This window comes from Orcinus orca, chromosome 21 (genome assembly GCF_937001465.1).
Source record: "Orcinus orca chromosome 21, mOrcOrc1.1, whole genome shotgun sequence".
Classification (NCBI taxonomy): domain Eukaryota; kingdom Metazoa; phylum Chordata; class Mammalia; order Artiodactyla; family Delphinidae; genus Orcinus; species Orcinus orca.
In genome coordinates, this window is record NC_064579.1 from 21,524,331 (window position 1) to 21,545,382 (window position 21,052).

Sequence of the window (21,052 nt, forward strand, 5' to 3'; positions counted from 1 at the left end):
TCTAATAAGATAGTTGAGCACAAAGGAAGGCAATAGGTAACAGCCTTTTAAGCCTTAAGCTTTAAGATGCCATCTTCAGACTCAATAAGTAATTAAAAACAGAGAGAGGGCTTCCCTGGTGGCGCGATGGTTGAGAGTCCGCCTGCCGATGCAGGGGACACGGGTTCGTGCCCCGGTCCGGGAAGATCCCACATGCCAAAGAGTGGCTGGGCCCGTGAGCCGTGGCCGCTGAGCCTGTGCGTCCGGAGCCTGTGCTCCGCAATGGGAGAGGCCACAACAGTGAGAGGCCCGCGTACCGCAAAAAAATTAAAAAAATAAAAACAGAGAGAAAGAGGGAAGAGAATGGCCATGACATAGTTCTGTCATCATCATACTTTATTTTTCTCTCTTTTTCATTACTATGTTCTTAAATTAAGTCGTTGCTACCTTCTCCATCTTCTCCAGGCCCTATCATAGTAATTATAAACTGGTGGCAAAAAGAATAGAAATAGAAAGTATTAAATCTTTGAAGTGAACAATCCCTGTAACTGCAAATTGTCTATACCAGGTGCTACAGTATAATTATATCAGCAATGTTACAATTATATTTATATTTATGATTATAATACTTCTGCAATCTTGTATTGCAGAAAAAGGAAAAAATGGGAGAATATCCATTTTTCCTCTTAAAATGCTCTGTTTTTGTCTTATATCACAACTTTACAATTACCCATGAGTTTTAGACCCATGTGTTCCATTGCAGTGTCTCTCCAAATGTGAAGGGTAAATAGTTGCCACCAGGAAAAATGGCTAAACAAGTCTGCCTTTGGTTAAGTGGAATCTCACTCTGGCCCTGTCCTTTCCAATAGACCGTGAGTCCCCTAGAAGTTACACATCCACGCTGACCGATTTGGGGAGAAGTGTACCAAGGGAAAGAAGAGGAACTCCAGAAAAAGAGGTAGTCTTTTTAGTATCATTTGAGTCTTTTTCACCAATATACTTGATAAAGCACTTGCCAGCTGAAGTTACCTCCAAAACCAGTAAAGAACCCAGATTAAAAACACAAAAGTGATGGCAGAGAAACTAGAAACAGTTTTCCCTGGAGCCCGAGCAAAGGACTTGAAGCCAGCTGCATTCTGACCCTAGCGGCAGGTCTCCCCCAGTTGTAATCCAGTTTGACAGTGACTCTCTGAATCTTGACCTGACACCCATAAATTAAAGAGTCTTGAGCTGGGCCGCCCCTTGGAGGAAGAAGGTTTCCCCTGTACAAATTTCTGGCCCAGTGATGTAGGGGACAGCCCTAGGTCAGCCGTGCTGCCAATCAATACAAATTCCATAGAAACAATTTTTGCTGGCCTGCTTTTGTTAGAGAGGATCCCTGAAAAAAAAAACAACACTGCCCCTGAGAACCACCCACCTACTGGCTCTTGTCCATGGTCCTGAGCCAGGGCTGGAGGTCTGGCTTGTACTTTCTTGGAGCCATGAAGGTTTGATAGAAACTGAAGGCTGGTCTTGGACTGGCAGGCACTCTAGAAAGTTCTCTACAGGTGTCTGACATAGTCCAGGGCCTGTGGACCCCCAAAGAAGTCAGAAATGATCCAGGTTGCCCAAAGTTCACCAGAGTCACAGGGAAAGAGAGTGAGGTGAGGGGATTATTGGAATCAGAGAGGAAGTAGCTACAGGTGGCCCAGGCAGATCTGTGGGCCCCGAAGCTTGAGTGTGGGCACGAGTCACATCGTATCATGACTCAAAGATGAGCAGCTGGTTTACTGTGTGCTGAAGAATTCCTGAACTCTCCAGGGAATATAAAGTGACCAGCCTATACTTTTGGCCACTGACGAGCCTCTCAGTGATAAGTGGGCTAATATTTCTTTGCTACTATGTCAATTAGTATTTAGTAAAAGGGGTAATGACTTCCCTCATGTCTTTTTCCAGTCCTTTTATTATGATTCAGAAGTTGTGTCAATACTTAGGACATACAGCAATTGACCTCCCACAATTATCCCAGGAAAAGCCAAAATTATACCTAGGACTGAATCCTCTGCAGGCATTTTAGTCCCCTTTTATGGCATTCTTTTACCTTAGTTCCTAAGATGAAATATGATATTCAATAGTTAGGGTGAATAAGTCATCTGTTACATTCCTGTTGTAGTTTAAATATCTAAATAAAGAACTAATTGATTTATTTATAAATTGCATAAATGATTTAAATTGTATATGTTTAATCATTCCTTGAGGTTTCATTTCTCTTTAATTCATGTGAAACTGCTTTTTTATAGGAAATCCATAATTTTAAGTTAGCGCTAACCATTTCCTTCATTTTCAGAAATTGCCTGCAAAAGCTGTTTACGATTTTAAGGCTCAGACATCCAAGTAAGTAAGATAAGTGTTCATCATATGATTTAAGTTGACTTTAAATACATTAATAATACTTTGAAAGACAAATATTGCACTGGGATGTGTTACAAATAAGACCTAATTCCCAATTCAGCAATCTACTCTAATTAAATGGTTCCTTCTGAATTGACTGGGATGTGGGTAATTTTATTTTCATTTTGAGTTTAGTTGAGAAACATTGAGTTTTAAATTACACCAAACACGTTAGAGCACAATGAGTTCAAAAGGATAGGAAAAAAAAAAATGAAATTAAGGATCGTTGTTTCTACAATTTTCATGTGGAGAGTGAAGTAAAAATAAATTGTTGGGGGAGTAACACTTAACTGGAGAATTTTATATCATTTATTTATCCAACTATATTAAGGATAGCTTGTGGTTAAAGACTAGAATTGTTTATCTTCATTCCTGCAGTAAAATCTCCATTTCTCAATACTCAGAGCTTAGAGACTCTGAGCACAGTTCTATCCTGTGGTCTTTTGATGTTGGTGTTTTCATACTCCTGTCTCGTAATTTTTTTACCTTTTTTTTTTTTAGGAATTTGTTCATCAGGTGAGCATAGGGTTGGGGAAGGCTAGTACTAAGCACATAAGGAGGCTTAAATAGGAGTGAGTTTTCCAGCTCTGTTATGGCCCATGTCACAGACCTTACTTAAGAAACTTTGGTCTCCATTAGAATTCAAGATATTGGCATTAAATTATACCGTGCTGTTTAGCTGAATATATATACAATAACCAAAGCATTTATTCATAAAAATGCATATTATATGAATTAATAGTTAAAGAATCTATCTCTGACAGAAGACATAAAACATAAAATCACTCAGAATTTGGGAATTAAATTAACTAAATAAGAAAATTCTCTTTAGAAGTGAAGATGTCAAATATGGCTTAAATCTGGGGTTAAAAAGAATCCTGAAGGGAAGCTTACAATTTTTTTTGATGAGATAAGTAACATCTGCTCTGTTTCTACTACACTATGGTCCTAGCTACTGTTCTTTGGATATGGTGTGATAATTTGTACAAGGCATGTCAGTTTTATAAAATAATGACATAAAACATGTAAATTTCATTTCTTCTTTGTGAAAATCGATCAAAAGTGTCCTTAGATGTATGAAGCCCTGAGAAATAACAGGGCATATAAAATATGCCCAGGGCTCACAGGCTTTTTGAGAAACCTTAATTAGAAACAGGCATTGAAAGAAAGATGAGGTACAGTGCAGAGGAGAGGTGTTTGTGGTGTTGACTCTGTCACTGGATTGCATTTGCTCCAAGTGCCCAGCCCCTCACCCTCCTCCAAGACCACATCCTCACTGTGAACGTCTGACGTTGGCAAAGGTTCAGGGAAACCCACTCTCCCACACGCTGCCCGTGGGAGTGTAAATGACACAGCTGTTCTGAAGGGCTGTTTGCACCATCCCACTTTCACAAAGGTCTTCCTCAACCAACGAAATCTAATTGTATTATAAGCCTCCAGAGAAGTGAACTGAACAATCACCCATGGAAACCATCCCATAATTTTAGTAAGAAAAAAAACTGTTTCCCCCATACCATCAATAAGTTTATCTGATTGCAGCTTAATCACATTCCTCTTGTTCTGTTCTCAGGAGATGTAAAGAGCGGTTGTCTGTCACCCCCAATGTAGTTATGTACCTGACACAAAAATCAAGGTTATGGATGACTCATGCAGCTTTAAAAAAAGGTTCACAGAGCTTCCCTGGTGGCGCAGTGGTTGAGAGTCCGCCTGCCAATGCAGGGGACATGGGCTCGTGCCCCCGGGAGGATTCCACATGCTGCGGAGCGGCTGGGCCCGTAAGCCATGGCCGCTGAGCCTGCGCGTCCGAAGCCTGTGCTCCGAAACGGGAGAGGCCACAACAGTGAGAGGCCCACGTACCTCAAAAAAAAAAAAAAAAAGGTTCACACACCCAGAGGGCACTGAAAGTTTCAGGAGGACCAGCCACATTTTTAAGTCATTTCAATCATTAGCTAGATGTGAGGGTTAGCAGACATTTGGTCCTATCCAAAATGTCCATGAACATATTTGGCTCATGCCAAATTGTTCTGGACAGGACCAAATATCAAGGCCCTTTTCATGTGGACCAAATGTCTCATGGACATTTTGGGCAGGACAAAATGTCCTGCAAGAGATGTGAGTGCTTTTTGTGCCTAACATCTTACAAACAAGAGACAGATATCTCTGTTTCGAATAATTATCTGTTTTAAAAGCTGTTTTTCTTTACCTAACACAAGAAAGTTTAATTTTCAAAAAGACAACTAAGTAACTCACCAAACATAATGTCTCAACTGTTAAGGAGGAAAACGAGATAAAATGCTATTCCCAAAGGTTGTCAGTGGCCACTGTTCAAAGGTGGTAGGCGCTGGTTGGAGCAAACTGGTCAAAATGGGACTCTTAGAAAGAAATTCTAGTTCTGAGATGAGACGAACATAATTTTGAAAACTGGAGGGTGAGACCACTGTTTTTTCTAGACGACTTCAAAAATTTAAATACAAGTCTTTACACATAGAAATCTTTTCACACTTAAAAAAATGTAAATAAGAGACAACTAATTATTTTTCTTTTAAGCTAAGCTTCCTACTCTCATTTCCAGAAATAAAACATACCTGGTATAAATAAAACAGTTGGTTTGTAAACATTAAACATTTGGGGTTTTATTTTCTACATTAGGCACTTGCATAAAAGAGGGAAGTACTGTATTTGAATGTCAGGCCCTGTGAATCTTGTTTGCTTTTAGGGTTACTGAAAATTTAACACAGATTCAATGTGAAAGTTTTAGCACTTCTAAATGTGTAATAATTCTTTTTACTATGCAACTTTTTTTCAATTAATTCTTTTAATCAACACAAAATATTCGACATCTGATATAAACCTCTCTCCATTATGTACTCTGCACACATAAATGATCCAACTCAAGATTCTGAACAAAGCAACGCAGAAGATTTGGGAGTGGGAAGGCAGATGTGTGTGAAAATGGGGCTCTTGGCAAAAGATCTGAAATAAGTACCCTCCAATGAGACATAATTGTGGAGGCAAAATAACACAGAGACACAATTACCTGGGGGATAAAGCCATAAAAACCTGAAGCAGTGAGGGTGAGAATTTAGGCGTGAATTATTTATGATGACTAATGTCTTTATAACTTAAAATTAAATACTCCAATTTACGTACTGTCTCCTTAGAAACAGCCCAAATGGAAAAGCATAGTTAGTTTCTTGAAAATATTTTTCTATTTAAAAAACAAAAGATATAAAGGCGGTTACAAGCCATCTGTGCATGTCTTTGCACTTGAAACACGTTTATCTTTGTGACTATAGTTAATAATACTGTACTGTATCTAAGAGAGTACATCTGAAAGGTTGTCATCAGAAGAAAAAAAACATTGTAACATATGTGGTGACCAGCTGTTAGCTCAACTTATGGTGGTGGTCATTTTGCAATATATACAAATACTGAATCATTATGTTGTACACCTGAAACTAATATAATGTTACAGGTCAATTATACTCCACTTTTTAAAAATGTTTATCTTTGTGCCTCACTGAAAAATCAAAGTATAAAATCTTTTCTGTTTCACAAAATAAATTCATTATCAAGATATTCTACTTAAATGCCTGTCAAGCAGCTTCAAGGATCCACAAATAAAATTTTTTCTCATGTTGGCACTTCTGTGCTAAGGCTAAATGATACTGGTTTCCTTATTGTAAGCTTTAACATATCAGAAGGAGACAGAAAGAGAGAGAAGTAAGTAACCAACTAGCTTCAGGACAAGTAAAAATCGCTGCGGAATGAATCCAGCCTTATGGCAAGCTTCCGGACTCCTCTACTCTAAACCAATGACTAGACAGCAAGTCTGTCCCCACCTTTAAATTTCATATTAATCTGCCTGTGATTTAAATCAGATGTGATGTTTACATTTGTTCTTTTTGAAATCATTTCTAAAGTTACAATGTTTCAAAGGAATTCTAAAAATTTTCAAGGAAAATCCTCATCTAACTGGACTCAACAGATTTTTTTCAATATTGGAAGTATATTTCCCAGCCACATACAGATCTAGCGAGAATCTTGATGTTAAGAATAATCGCCATACATCCGGAAAAAAAAAAACCATTCAAATGTATCTCTTCTAGGGAGCTGTCATTTAAGAAAGGAGATACTGTCTACATCCTCAGGAGAATTGATCAAAACTGGTATGAGGGAGAGCACCACGGGAGAGTGGGCATTTTCCCAATCTCATACGTGGAGGTAAGTCCCTTCCCCTTCCTCCTTACGTGGTTGCTGTTTCCAGGATTACCACAGGTCAAGCATAAGTAACTGTTCTCCTTCATAGAAACTCACACCTCCTGAAAAAGCACAGCCTGCCAGACCGCCTCCCCCTGCCCAGCCTGGAGAAATCGGAGAAGCTGTAGCCAAATACAATTTCAGCGCTGACACAAATGTGGAGCTATCGCTGAGAAAGGTAACCTGCTTTCTTCACTGGTGCATTTGAAAGGCTGTATATTTTCACAACTAAGTTAGGTCATCTTTTTCCTTAGACATTTTTGTGTCTCCCTCATTTTCCGCAAAGAACTCCATCAGGCTGCCCTGAGTCACTGTTACCTGCCACTCCTATGTCCTTCCAGATGAGGTGCCTGTGGGATGCAAAGCTTCTCAGAGAGACTTTCCCTCTGTGGTTTAGCCTGGGAGGCTCCAAATTGTCTCCAAGGGGTGCCTCGGGCTAAATATCAGGAGCTGTACATGTGGAAATATCAAAAGAAAATAGCAGTTTAATACAGTTCAAAATCGTGTTCTTCTGCTGTGCCTTACTATTCAAAAATTATATCAAATTCAAAATTTAAACTGGGTCTTGTGGCATTGGCTTGATCCTGCAGCCAGCAGGAATAGTGACTGTAGAAAGTTCTATCATTGCAAAAGCCAGGGGGTTCATAAAAAATATTATTGGGCTTCCCTAGTGGCGCAGTGGTTGAGAGTCCGCCTGCCGATGCAGGGGACACGGGTTCGTGCCCGGTCCGGGAAGATCCCACATGCCGCGGAGCGGCTGGGCCCGTGAGCCATGGCCACTGAGCCTGCGCGTCCGGAGCCTGTGCTCCGCAACAGGAGAGGCCACAACAGTGAGAGGCCCGCGTACCGAAAAAAATATATATATATATATTATTGACCGCTATGGCATGGCCACCCACCAATCAGAATGGATGCTGGTGCTACACCATCTTGATGCAGACCGGGTGGATGTCAGCCCTGGCCACAGCTATGCATAATCTAGGATGCTAGCTTTGCCCTGTCCTGTTAGCCTCACTCTTTGTTACAACTCAGAACATGTAGATAAAGAAGAAGAACATTGTGCTATCCAACTTCATCCCTTCCAGGGGTTGACTTCTAGAACCCATTTCAGATACACCATCACAGCAAGCTATAGTGCACTTTCTGAAGCTCTTCCTACATAAGGTCATTCCCTTGAATCTGTCAGTGATCAGATGATGGTACTGTCATCGACACATTGCAGGTTAAACTACTGTGCTTTTTGAAATAACTTACACATGTCATTTCCCACAGTACCAATATGAACATGTATAAGGCCAAATATCCTTAGGAAAGATTCTAATGTTGTGAATGGATGATTAAACCGCATATATGTTGATAAGCCATAATTTGGGAGTAAGCTCTGAGGCTTTAGTTGCATTCTCATAACGAAAACAAAACACTGGAAGTATAAGGCTTTCCCAGATGGAAAACTATTGTTTATTAGAAAACATTGACAATTATAATTTTTATGTTATCACATCTCTATTTCTAATGCATTTTCCTAATATTCATTACAGGGAGATAGAATTATTCTTCTTAAAAGAGTTGATCAAAACTGGTATGAAGGTAAAATTCCAGGAACCAACAGACAAGGCATCTTCCCTGTTTCCTATGTAGAAGTCATCAAGAAGAATACAACCAAAGGTGCTGAGGATTACCCTGACCCTCCAATACCCCACAGCTATTCTAGTGATAGAATCCACAGCTTAAGTTCAAATAAGGTAAGAAAACATTCTAGCATATTAAGTATAATATTTGGGAGCTCAGAGTAACATACTCGGTACATGATTTTAGGACATTAGATTACAACATCATATCTATGGCAAAGCAAAAGATTTACATGTTATGTTTCTAAGTGCCAGGTGAAATCAATATAATTTAATTTTTCCTATGGGTGCTGGCATAAAGGTTTAAGCTACATAAAGGGAAACTACATAAAGAATCTACTATCTTAAGAGAAGCATTTTCTTTTAAAGGGCTAAGGCTAGGCATTTTATTTATTCTACTTTTCTTTGAAGACTGGGTTGCTGAGCAATTACTCTCAATCCTTTATCATTGGATAATGGAACAGTCTGATACTTTCCAATTTTGTTTGATTGGTTATAAAATTTTCCAGAATCTTCTTTAGTACATTTACTTCACTAGCAGAGCTCAGCATTTAGAGCAACATCCTTCCTTCAGTAGTTCCTACTGCTAGTAAGAAAAGAATCTTCATCCATATCTTTGTCTTATCCACCATTCAGTCATCTTAAAAGAACTACCAGATAAATTTCAAAGCGACTGTACTTTCAAATAAAAGTTTATAAGAAAGAATAAGTGTGTATCTACAAAGGCTTATTTAAAATATAAGAAATTCTTACATGATGTCATAATATTGGCAATGTAATATTTTAGATCACAATGTTTTAATCTTTGCTGAGAATATGATTTAAACGTATTTTCAGTTTCCTAAGTTTTCTCTTAGAATACCAGATTTTACATTTTATAAATCGAGAAATGTACAAATTTCACTAATAACTAATTATTGTTTTATTCTCACTGCTGGGGAAAAATACGTTGAAAAGCTTACTTTCATAAATTTTGAAAAATATTTAATGGTTTTACCAACTGGTAATGTATACTATGATGTCACTGGCTAAGTGAAGGGAACTTCTCAGTAGTTTTGAACTGAATCATTTTCAGAAAAAGAACTGTAATGTACTTTTAAACCATGATACCCAAAATATACTAAACGTTAAATATCCTATTTTCTGACTGATATTTATAAATAGAGAAGGGAATTCATTGTGATTTATGAATCACTCTTGGACATACTCAAATCACATTTCTTGACATACTATCTTTATTTTAGGAGGGACTCAAATGTAAGTTGATGTTATTTCTGATATTTCTGCCTTTAATATAGTAGAATCCAATTCTAATGCTTTTGGAAGAAAAGATAATTATATGATGTTTGTATTATAGGTATATTTTTGTGATATAGGTATCTCGGGATACTTAATTTAACTTTCAGTAGAAGCAAGTCCACGGTAAGGCTAAGCACTTTGAACCCATTAACATGTATATTCGTGACTGTGGCGGTCATGGAGGTGGAGTAGTAGTAGCAGCAGGTAGTAATGGGATAGCAGTAGCCATGACGATAATGGAATTTAAAGACCTTTCCTCCTCAGCCACATAATGTTCCTAGCACTAAAGGTGCTATGTAGCCTTTAGTCTTGAATCTTCTGTAAGGATGCTCACAAATGTTTTGTGACATTTAATCTCATTTATCCCACCCCATGGTGACACGGCATCACATTTCTGTTTTTAAAAACTCTAAATAAATTCTATTAAAGCCCCATTCCTATCATAGGACAGAAGTCAAAAGTTAAGTGGAGAGTGCACTGTGCACTGATCCATACTAAGGCCCAAGGACCAAGAGTACTGAGTGCACCAGTGACGTGTCAGCCTAAACAGTCAACCAGCAAGTGCAGTCTTTCTTGAAGATTTTTTCTTTCCAAACCCAAATCATCGACCTGGAAAGAACCAAAGTAAAATGTCTTCCACCAGCCTCTCTCAAGGCCTTCATATGTGTAGCATATAGCATTCTTCCTAGTCCAAAAACAATACATAAATGTATTAGAATGTTTCTAGGCAACACTTCTAGAACAACTTTTAATGAATTTACATAAAAAATTCTGTTTTGTTCAATGTATCCAAAATATAGTGATAATATTGATATACAGAAGTATTTTTTTACTTCAGGAGATTAAGCTTCATAAATTAGACCTCCACTAGATTATATAAAATGTCCAGCTTTTGAAAAAAAGAATGGAAGTCCTAGCAGAAGTTTATTCCTGTTCGCATCATATGCTCCCTTTCTATGTCAACAGTTACTTTGGATTTTTTAAAACTTTGAAATAGCAGTTATGTAAGTTCAGTCTCGTTTTGATCATGGGTTTCTGTTCTTAAAAAATATCTCTCAGAACTTATTCATTTAGAAATGTGTTAACATATAATGATGTAAAAATATTTTATGCCGTATGTTATAATCACCTCACAAACCCAAGTGAGAAAATGATGAAGGTTCAAAAGATTTGGCACAGGAAGAAAGAACACTAAACAGATTCTGGGAATAAAAAAGGCTTCATTATTGGTTTTCATTCTACATTAACATTATTTCAGAGTCATTTACATTTAATCAATATCTGGAAACCTGCTTTGAAAGAAGTAGTCTAGTAAATTAAATCTCTAAAGATTTTGCTGTCTGTTCTTATAATCTCTATGACAGCTTTATCGTGTCATTTGACATTTAATAGACCTTTTCCAAATACTAGTATAAAGTATTCAGATAAATCTTTAATTAACATACTAATTATTTTATGTATTTAAATTCAAAAACTATAAGCAAATATAGACCATAGCATAAAATATTTTTTATATTCACCATCATACCTTTCTGCATTTCTCTGTCTCTGTGTTTTAATGCATTATTATTATTTTCATGTTTTTTTAACTTCATATATCCTGCTCGTTTCTAAGTTGGCTTCCAGCGAACCAGTCCCCCCTCCCTTGCACAAAGCTTCATGTGGCCCAGATAAAGGAGCTCTCCAGGGAATCACTCCGGGGTGGCTGTCCCTGACAGCCAAGTGTCCACTGGTAAAGCCTTTGGCCCCAACACTACCTCCTTTTCTGGACAACTTCTTGGACGAATTAGAGAAGCTTGGTGCTTTAGTTTTACCTGCTGACCAAGCCAAACCAAATACCCCAGAGGAGACCACCCTTGAAATTAAGGAGGACCCCTCTGTTGTCCTCCCATTGCCGCCAGCGTCTGCACCTGCCAAGCCACCCTCCTCGCTGCTACCTCTCCCCCGCCTGGGTGCGACCTCAGCTGCAGCCCAGCCCCCTGGGGCAGCGCCACTTCAGGATTCCAGAAAGACACCTCAAAACCATTTTGCAGATCTGACAATGAGGAAGGGTTCTGCAGGCCCTGAAAAAGTACCTGAGGTCCTAGGTGATAAGTTCGTGACCTCTGCACACGCTAGTGTGGGTCCCTTGCCCCAAACCCTCCCCGTCATTGGAGAAGAAGATGAGGAAATCTATGAGGGGGTCTTGGCAGGTATCCGAAGAGGGCCAGAATCTCAAGAACCAGATGCCTTGTGGTGTGGCCACGATGGCACAGAGGTGACACCACTCCTGCACATAGAGGAGGAAGAAGAGAGGGAAGCTGACCGCTTAAAATTTCCAATAGCAATGCCCACAGACCCTAGGAGTCCTAAGGAAGACAGCGATGCAGCAAAACCCAGTGAAGAGGTACTCTAATTTTGCCTAATTCCTGAAGAACTAACCAGTCTTACTACGGTTAGCTAGTACAGTTAACCATATTAATAAACATCAATTTTGACACTGTCTTGGAAGGTTTCGATGCAAGAAACACAGCACTATATGAGGTAGGGATGGAGGGATGGATAGAAACACACCAAATTTTAACAAGATGATGTAAATATGTGATATTATTCCATTATTTATTTATTACTATAAATCCATATTTAAAGATTTTTGTAATTTAAAGTCTTTCTAATTTTAATATTCATAATAATAGCTAATAGTTGAGCTCTTACTGAGTGTCAGGCAGCTTTCTAAGAATGCTACATCTTTACTTTTCAAAGCTCAGTGGGGTGGGTTATATTATTATTCCCACTTTCGGGATGAGGAAATTGCTACACAGAGAGATTAGTTCACCTCCAGGGTGAGAAAACTATACACCATATCTTTGTAGCAGTAGCAGTTTGAAAAAGAAGGGAAGAAAGAAAGAGAAAGAGAAAGAAAAGAAAACAAAAAAGAAAAATATACTGCAGTTCCCTTTCCACTCTTTCTGAAGAGGTAACTGCTTTAAGTTGGTGACGACCTAAGAGTTGAGTCCTACATATTCACCTTACAAACAAGGAACCCTGGGCAATAATTTTAATCAGTTAAGAGGGAAATGCTCTAAATCTTTAGCTTGTAAGCTTCTCTCTTTCAAAAAAGACAAAAACAAAACTTGATGTCTCAAATATTTAATCTGTGAATTAAAAAGCAAATATGATTACTGGCAAATATTGAAATTATGGAACAAAATTCATGATTCATATTATGCCACTAAGCAAGTCACTTTCCCCCATGGCTCCTCTATTTAGAAATCTTTAAAAATGAAAATCAGTTTTAAAACCCCATAATTTCCAATTAAGATCTTACCAATAACAAATGTAGAGGCATTTGATCTATATGGGGTATTCTTGGGATTAAATCATGGTGAGTGCCCATTAGGCCACCGGACACCCACAAAACCCTGAGTCTTGGCCGTCCCCTAACCAGGTGAGAAAATGTCATCTGGACAAAGAAGGGAGCCATGTCTGCATTCGTATAAAATAAACACACTGCTTAGTAATAGAGATCATTCATTCATTGCAGTAAGTCAAACAGATTTCTAAGTCAATTACTTAAATAACTAATTTCCCCTTCAATTTAATCAAGTTTAAGATGTGGTTAGACATGTGGCTTGGTTCCCAGGAACTGCTACTGCCGGCTGCAGGCAGCACCCACAGCGTGGTGCTCAGGGGGTGAGTTTCACAGCCAGTTCCCACCATGCACGCACACGCACAGACAGAGGTCGTAACTTCCCTAGCTTTGCAGCAAACTGACTATAAATTATGATCTACTTCACAAGCAAGTTACAAAGAGTCATTGCAGGGTTTTACGCTTTCTTCCTCAGTGTTTAGAAGGACCCATCCCACAAATTACGTTATACAACTGTAGATTATGGGGGTTCTTATCTCCAGCCGCTCATATCAGAAAAAAGTGAAACTGATCATAGCCACTGGGAATTTTGAATCAAATGCAGAAGAAAAAGTTAGTGCTTTCAAAGCAAGAATTTGTCATAAATGTCACACGCCCCAGGGTATTTGGTAACTTTAAAATTATTTAGCTGTGGGGGGTATTCTCTAAAAAGCATGTGACCTCATGCTGGACACAAGCATAATTGCACCTTGTCTTTCCTCAATATTTAAGCCATCTTCACTTTCTTCGGGAGATAGAACATCTACATCCTTTCCCAGCTGTCTGCTTTCCTCCCTTCCCTCTCATTCCTCCTTGGCCACTGCCTCTGACCTGGTCCCCACACTTTCTCAGCCTACCCAGCCCTACTCATCTCCGCTCCTCCCTAAATACTCTTATCAACAGGAGATAAGCTCACCAAAATTAAAGGTAACTGCATCTTGAGTGTGGTTTATTGCATGTCTTTCAATGAACTTAATTAATTAGATGTGCGTCTTTAGGTTGGTGCCATCTCACAAGATCTAAAAAGCCATTCGATATTGGTTGCTAACTTTTAACATCATTAGCATGGCCTCTGTCCAAAAATTTGAAAGATATATTTGCATAGCAGCTAGACTTAGATTGAGGAGAAGAACAAACTAAACTTCATACACGAATAAAAAGCGATTATTAGATTTTTTTTTTTAAGTTGAGGGTCAGCAGGAGAACCATCCCATTCAAAGGGGTCAGCTTTGTGCCTGTCACTCTCTGTCACTTCTTAGTGGGCTCATTGCCTCCCAAGTTCCCCAACCAATCAGCAGGTTCAGAAGAGCCTAAGGGCTGGATGATCTTTGGCACTGTCTTGAGCGTTGTTCTTCCACAAAATTGAAGTAAATTAATGAGGATGTGGAAAGGAGGCTTCTTTTGTAGCAGTTAACAAAGATCCATCTCTGAGACTTGTTGGCTGGCTGGCAGCTTTGCTGGTATTTAACTCCCTCTTAGGATACCATGATAAAAGATTTTTAACAAAGTTAATGACTGGCCTTGGAAAGAGATGCAGTGACAACCACAGCATGAAATTAATCCATCTCAGAAAAGTTTTACTTCTATGTCCAGAATGATCCTGAAACCTTTTCCTTTAGACAAAAGGACTTCAAATAATGACTCAACCTCACACTCAATCTTCTCCACCTGAAATGAGAGCCTCTGCACATAAGTCAAAAAACAATACAAAACGAAGGCTCTGGTAGAGTCATGTTTTTGAACTAGGAAGCACCAACACCTGAGAAATGCCATTTATGCAATCTTCCAAACCCCCATCACCAAATCTATCCACCGAAATAGTCCATCTACGTGAATTTTATCTTACGTAGGAAAGGAATCTTTGAAAAAAATGTAGTATATTTTAAAGACATATTGCTCTTTGCCCTTTGAGGTTTTTATCTTAGCTGGCAGGAAATAATTAGGAAATTTTTTAAATAATAATAATTCTTTAGAAAATGTTTGAGTCTAAGAATTTGCCTTTTTTTCTCTCTCTGTGGTTCTCTTTTAAGGCCAAAATATTTATTCCTTGCCTTTCCCTAACTTGTTCTTCAGCCTTTAAGCTCAGTCAATAAGTGGGCAAGTAACTTGAGAATCGGCCTTCTCAAATGTAGAGACATGGAACACACCACTGTAGTGTCAAGGACAAAACCAGAACTTCAACAGGTTGATTCTCCTGCAAGAACCAAGCTCATCTCATACATTCTGTATGTTTCAGTTGTTCCCAGAATGGTATGAGAGAATGGAGATATTCACAGTAACCATGTTTTAAAAGAATACTTTAATAACCACATCAAATAACCAACTCCAGAAAAATGAAGTTTTTTCTCTTTTTTATCTCATATTTGAGAGCGAATGTTCATTTTAATCCCCCACTTTTTCTGAAAACCTTATAAATCTATTTTTTACTCATAGAAAGAATATAAGTTGACTGAAGTTATGCTTGTAAGTATACATACAAATTGCATCAACTACAAATTTTAGGCCATTATTATAGTTTAATCCACATCTGACACAGTAATAAACTGATGTGAATCCTTTAAGAAGGCTTCCTATTTCTCTCATTTCAAGAATGTTAGAAATTTTGCTCATTACAAAGAAGGAAAGTAACCTAGCACTAAAAGCAAAGAGAAAATAAAATTTTAATAATGCTTTAATAGGCATAGTATAGTATGCATGAAATCATTACAACAATGTTATCAACCCCTATCAGCCATTGTTTTACTTAACTCATGTTAATTTAATGCAATTTTGTTCTTTTAAAGTATTTTCTGAGATAATGTAAGTCTGTCATATGCAATCCAAAATCTTCCATGGAAGTAAAAGTTACCACGACTTTATAGATGATGGAAGACTGAAATGTACATATAAATTATGAGTTTGATATAAAAATCAGAATCCAATATTTTCTCTAGTCTTTGAGCATCTTTTAAATATTGGTTTTTCATAATACAAATTATTATAATCCTCAGCTTTGCTGTAAGCTGAGCTTCCAGTTCCATCTAAGAATATTCTGTAAAAGAGTCTTGCAGCAATGTGGACTCAAGCTGCAGTGGAAGCGCTTTGTGAACAGAGAGAAAGACTCTTTCTTGGGTTTCTTCCAAGGAACTCAGTTATTATGGTCCCAGAAGGAAGTCTCCTCACCCTAGAGCCATCCCACTGGAAGGTAATCCCCTTGAGCACAGTTTCCAACATGAAATTAAGCCCTGATTCTTCCTAATATGTTCAAATGATCTTTCCAGTTGTTTATCCACGTCATTCCAACAGCTACTTTTTTTTCTCTATGAGTCTTGATGTTTATAGAACCCTTGTATTAGTCAAGATTGGGGCAGCTGCAGTGCCAGAAGACTCAAAATAATTAGAGCTTAAACAAGGTAGAAATATATATTTCTTATGCATAAATGTAGGGTATCCAGGGTTGGTATGTGGCTATACAGTCATCAGGGATCCCAGGAGATTCCATTTTATTTTGGCACATCACCATGCTCAATGAAAAGCTTCCACTGCATGGTCCAAAGTGGCTGCAGCAGCTCCAGCAGTCCCTTTCTCATTCCAGCCAGCAGGAAGGAAAAAAGGGGAGGGAAGCTTATGTCTTCTTCCTTGAAGGGCATTTTCCAGAAACCGCACATATCCCATCTGTCAGAACTTACCACATAAGCACATCTAGATACAAGGAAGTTTGGAAAATAGACCTTATTAAGAATGGCCGTGTGCCTACCTAACATTTGGGATTCTGTTACTGGGATGACAAAGAAGAGAATGGATATTGGAGAACATGAAGCATTCTCTGCCACAAGCCTTAAAGAAAAATGCCTGATGCATTTCATCCCCAGAGACTGAAGATATGAGGTCAATCATTACTAATTATTATGAACTTTTTCCTAAATGAGAGTTGAGAAAAGCACATGCTTTTATTTAAAAGTCCATTAGTCGGGCTTCCCTGGTGGCGCAGTGGTTGAGAGTCTGCCTGCCGATGCAGGGGACACAGGTTCGTGCCCCGGTCCGGGAAGATCCCACATGCCGCAGAGCGGCTGGGCCCGTGAGCCATGGCCGCTGAGCCTGCGCTTCCGGAGCCTGTGCTCCGCAACGGGAGAGGCCACGACAGTGAGAGGTCCGCGTACCGCAAAAAAAAAAAAAAAAAAAGTCCATTAGTCCTGCTAAAGTTCCCATAAGCCAAATCAAATACTAGACAGTACATTGCTAGGTCTTGTCCATGAATGGACAGAAAATAAAACATACACACAAGAAAGGTTAGTTTACTCACTGTCATATTAAAAATCTTACTTTGAAAGAACACCAAAATAGTCACAAGGTGCTTGGAGTTAGAACAATATTCTGTATTTAATTAAACAGTATTTCACAATTTCCCCCAGAAAAGCCTTTTTTTTTTTTGGCCATGCTGGAAGGTTTGTGGGATCTTAGTTCCCCAACCAGGGTCTGAACTTGGGCCCTCAGCAGTGAAAGCGCAGAGTCCTAACCACTGGACCACCAGGGAATTCCCCATATTTTCTTTGTATGTGTTTTATTAGAAAATTTACCTGTGACAAATGATTGACACTGTCTATGAAATTTGATGGATATGAAGCAGAATTTCCCTGGCTCTTACCTTGCATCTATTCAAATAAACACAAAGAAAACAGGTCAGATCTGAGAGTATCTTGAAACCAATTGTTAAGCATTCTATTAAAGACATAAATTTTCTTGTAAGTGTTCTTAGCCATCTACACTGCATTCAAACATCTTCCCTATACAAACTTCCCTCTATAAATCTCTCTCTGCTCTGCCTGTGAGTTCCCTAGTAAAGCAGCGACTGATGCCTGTGCTGTGAAAACTCTGGGCCGCCAGAAGAGCTGTCTGCAGACTGTTAACCCTTCCTGCTCTGCTCTCATTCGGGAGTTTGGCATGCTGTGTGTGCATGGAAAAAAAAAAACAGGAAAGCTCCTCTGAAGGCTGGGTAATGAAGATGAGAACTAATTAACTTCTTACGGCTTTTCCAGGCTGATTTAAAAAGCGATCTACTTGTCTTGGGTAAGCCTCCGCGTAGCCCAGTGATGTCCTGGAGATCCTGCAGTTCACCAGTCAGAGGGCTCAGCGGTTCCCACAGGGTAGGATCAGACGCCCCACCTTGAGCCAGGCACCCTGGCCACCCCTCCGCCGTCAGTGGGCTGGCTCTTCCTTAGTTGTCATTGCTGTGCTTTGCCAATGAAGTAGGGCTGGAGGTACCCTTGAAAGGAAATGACCTTTCTGATGATGATGAGCAGCTATGAAGTCAGATCAACACGAAAATCCTATCCTGAGTCTCTGGGCAATGAGCTTCTCCTTTATGTGTGTGCATAAGCTTTCCAAAAGTGACAAAAGACATGCCCCAATTCTCCTCTGTACAAATAAGGGTGTGGTATATGTTGTCTTCCACATCCATCTCGTGTAAATCACTGCTTTCCCATCACTAGTTCTAGTGCAAAGAATAAAGCTGCTGCCAATCATATACTGAACTCACACCCTTCCAGGGATGCTTGCTTCTGTGTCGTTCAGTTTATGTGGATTTCTTTTAACCCATGGCCCTTGTTGTAAAATATCTTGTTGCTCTGCTGACACGTGCCACATTTACTCCATGACCCTTTCAAGCCAACTCTGCTTCTCTGGACTCCAGGGGCTCCCAGTCTCTTGACAGCTCTGATTGAACTTAAAGGTCAGATTACTTTCCCTTTGACTACTTAGTTCTATGGCATCGACAGCCCTGGAAAATGAATGGATTCTAATTGGTACCATTAATACTGAGGACGGCAGCCGAGGAGTTTGAGAATTTTCATCTCTGCCTGAATCGGTCCTTTCCCATTTCTATTTTGATGGCCGCTGGTTTAATCTTACATGCTCCATTACATGATTATGGTTCTGCAAGCTTTTAAGGACTTGATGACAGATTTCCTTTTCCGTTTTTAAGAAATGTAGATACTTCTCTGTATTTAGGCCATTTTTGTGCTTTTTGCCTTGCCTAATAAGACCTGATTTTGTTTCTGAGGCAGAGATTTGTGTTGCCATAGAGAATGAGGAATGTTGATTGGGAGAGATTCTCACAGAAGGGCTTTCCAGAGCCAAAAAAGAAAACTTTTCCAAAATTAATATGGCCCATCCATAAATTCCCATGGGTCAATGAGATGGTATGCTTTGGGTCACCATAAGTTTTGTTCTTTGTCAGATTTTTACATTATGTACTTATATGTTCTATTATATGTGTTTGTGTGGAACACAAATATTCTATATTCTCTAATTTAGGCAAAGTTGTGTTTTCACAATTTAAAAAATAATTTAAATATTTAAAATAATTGTATAAGGTAAGAAAGAAAAATACGCCTAGAAACATAAACATGGTACTGTTTGTTATTAAGAGAATTTCATCTAATTCTGGTTGGCAAGTACCACACCTAACATTTTCTCGGAAAAAAAAATAAGAACTCTAGAACTGCTAATAGCTCTTTCAAAGATTTTCCCACATTAGTATTTAAAGTAATGGTCAATCCTTACCTAAGAATTACCTAGTACTAGATATAGCTAATCCTCCAGATGCCTCTGCAGAAGCACAGGTAAGAAGGTAGGTTTAGGATAGACTGTGCCTTACTATCTCAGCTAGAAAAGTATATATTTTACTGATACCTAAAGTTCTAGGATATTTCAAACCAACTTTCTTATGAGCAGTGGCTTGTGATTGGTTCTGGCTTTGAAAATTAGCATGTGTTTAAAACCTGTCTCATTTGTATCTGCTTTTGACAACACTAAAAAACAGCTACACTAAAAGAGAAAAAAAGATTGTTGCATTGCCAAGGAAAAAGCTAAATATTTAGGATTCTATAAAAACAGCATGTTTCATTGGGTTTTCTCATTTTTATTGTGCTCTTAAGACTCATTAAGGAAATATAAATATGACATAATTCTCGCTTAAAATTTCCAGCACAGTGACTGCAATCTGTTAACTTCAAAATCATCTTTTTAAACTCACAGCTCATATGAGCTTCTTGAATGTCACTCATGTATCTTCTATATTTATCACAAAACCGCTAAGAAGTTATGAGTAATAGAAATGCCTGAGCAGATAGTGAAAATACAAATGAACACAGACCAAAAATACTGGTGGCTAAAGACTGATCCTTTCTCAAGAATTTAAAACGTGGGATAGGAATAACATGGTCAGAAAAACAGATGAATATCTATTCCACATCGCTCTGTGGTCTTTAAAATATCCTTTCAAAATGAATCCAGGCTGAAGCAACTTGGTGAGAGCTGTCCAAAGGCAAAACAACTTTTAACATGTTGCTGCCATTACTCACCATTAGGTGGCAAAAGAGTGCAGATACCTCACAGGTCTTTGCCCCAGGGTTTGTGCCCAGTTATAAGGAGGGGGAAAGGCAAAAGACAACCTTCTACGACAATTTGTTTGGGTATCCATACAGAACATAAACACTTGCCTAAAGGAAAAAAATTAAGGTGTTGATTTTAAAAAGCCTGTGCTATCTATTCCATCATAGTAAGCTTTTATGCAATAAAGAGTGAGAGTCAGAATTGTAGTTCTGTTCCTTCTTCTTGCTTATTTGTGATATTAAGAAATTATCTTTGGGTTTTGGTTTACTGATCTGAAAAATGAAGTTTAATTATTGTTTTAAAATTAATTGTTTTTACATGACTGAGACACTTGGGAATTAACCAAAACCAGTTGTCATAGCTCTCTGACAACTGAATGAGTATCAGAGGAAATATATCTGTGGAAACGTGGATTCCTTTATGGATTCCCTGAGGGGGACAAGATCTAAACCATCAACTTGTCCACCTCCTTGATTTTAGAGATAAGGAAGCTGAGGTGCATATCCAAGGTCATATAGTTAGTCATCGCCAACACTGGAAAGACACAAACATGCCCTCATAAGTATCTGTGCTGCTTATTCCTCTATTGACCAAAGACTATTTTTTAATATAAATTTATTTATCTAATTAATTAATTTATTTTTGGCTGCGTTGGGTCTTCGTTGCTGCGCACGGGCTTTCTCTAGTTGCAGCAAGT

The 21,052-nt window shown here is 38.6% G+C and overlaps 1 protein-coding gene across 32 annotated transcripts in view; it reads left to right on the forward strand.

Annotated features, from left to right (window-relative positions):
* The window catches only part of SORBS2 (sorbin and SH3 domain containing 2), a 318,050-nt gene that overhangs the window by 285,697 nt on the left and 11,301 nt on the right, over positions 1 to 21,052 (forward strand). For all 32 annotated transcript variants that reach the window (XM_049704104.1, XM_049704109.1, XM_049704107.1 and 29 more), the window contains 5 exons: positions 849 to 937; positions 2,306 to 2,352; positions 6,519 to 6,633; positions 6,719 to 6,847; positions 8,208 to 8,411. In XM_049704104.1, coding sequence (XP_049560061.1) covers positions 849 to 937; positions 2,306 to 2,352; positions 6,519 to 6,633; positions 6,719 to 6,847; positions 8,208 to 8,411 — 584 coding nt within the window. The remainder of the gene's footprint in view (positions 1 to 848; positions 938 to 2,305; positions 2,353 to 6,518; positions 6,634 to 6,718; positions 6,848 to 8,207; positions 8,412 to 21,052) is intronic.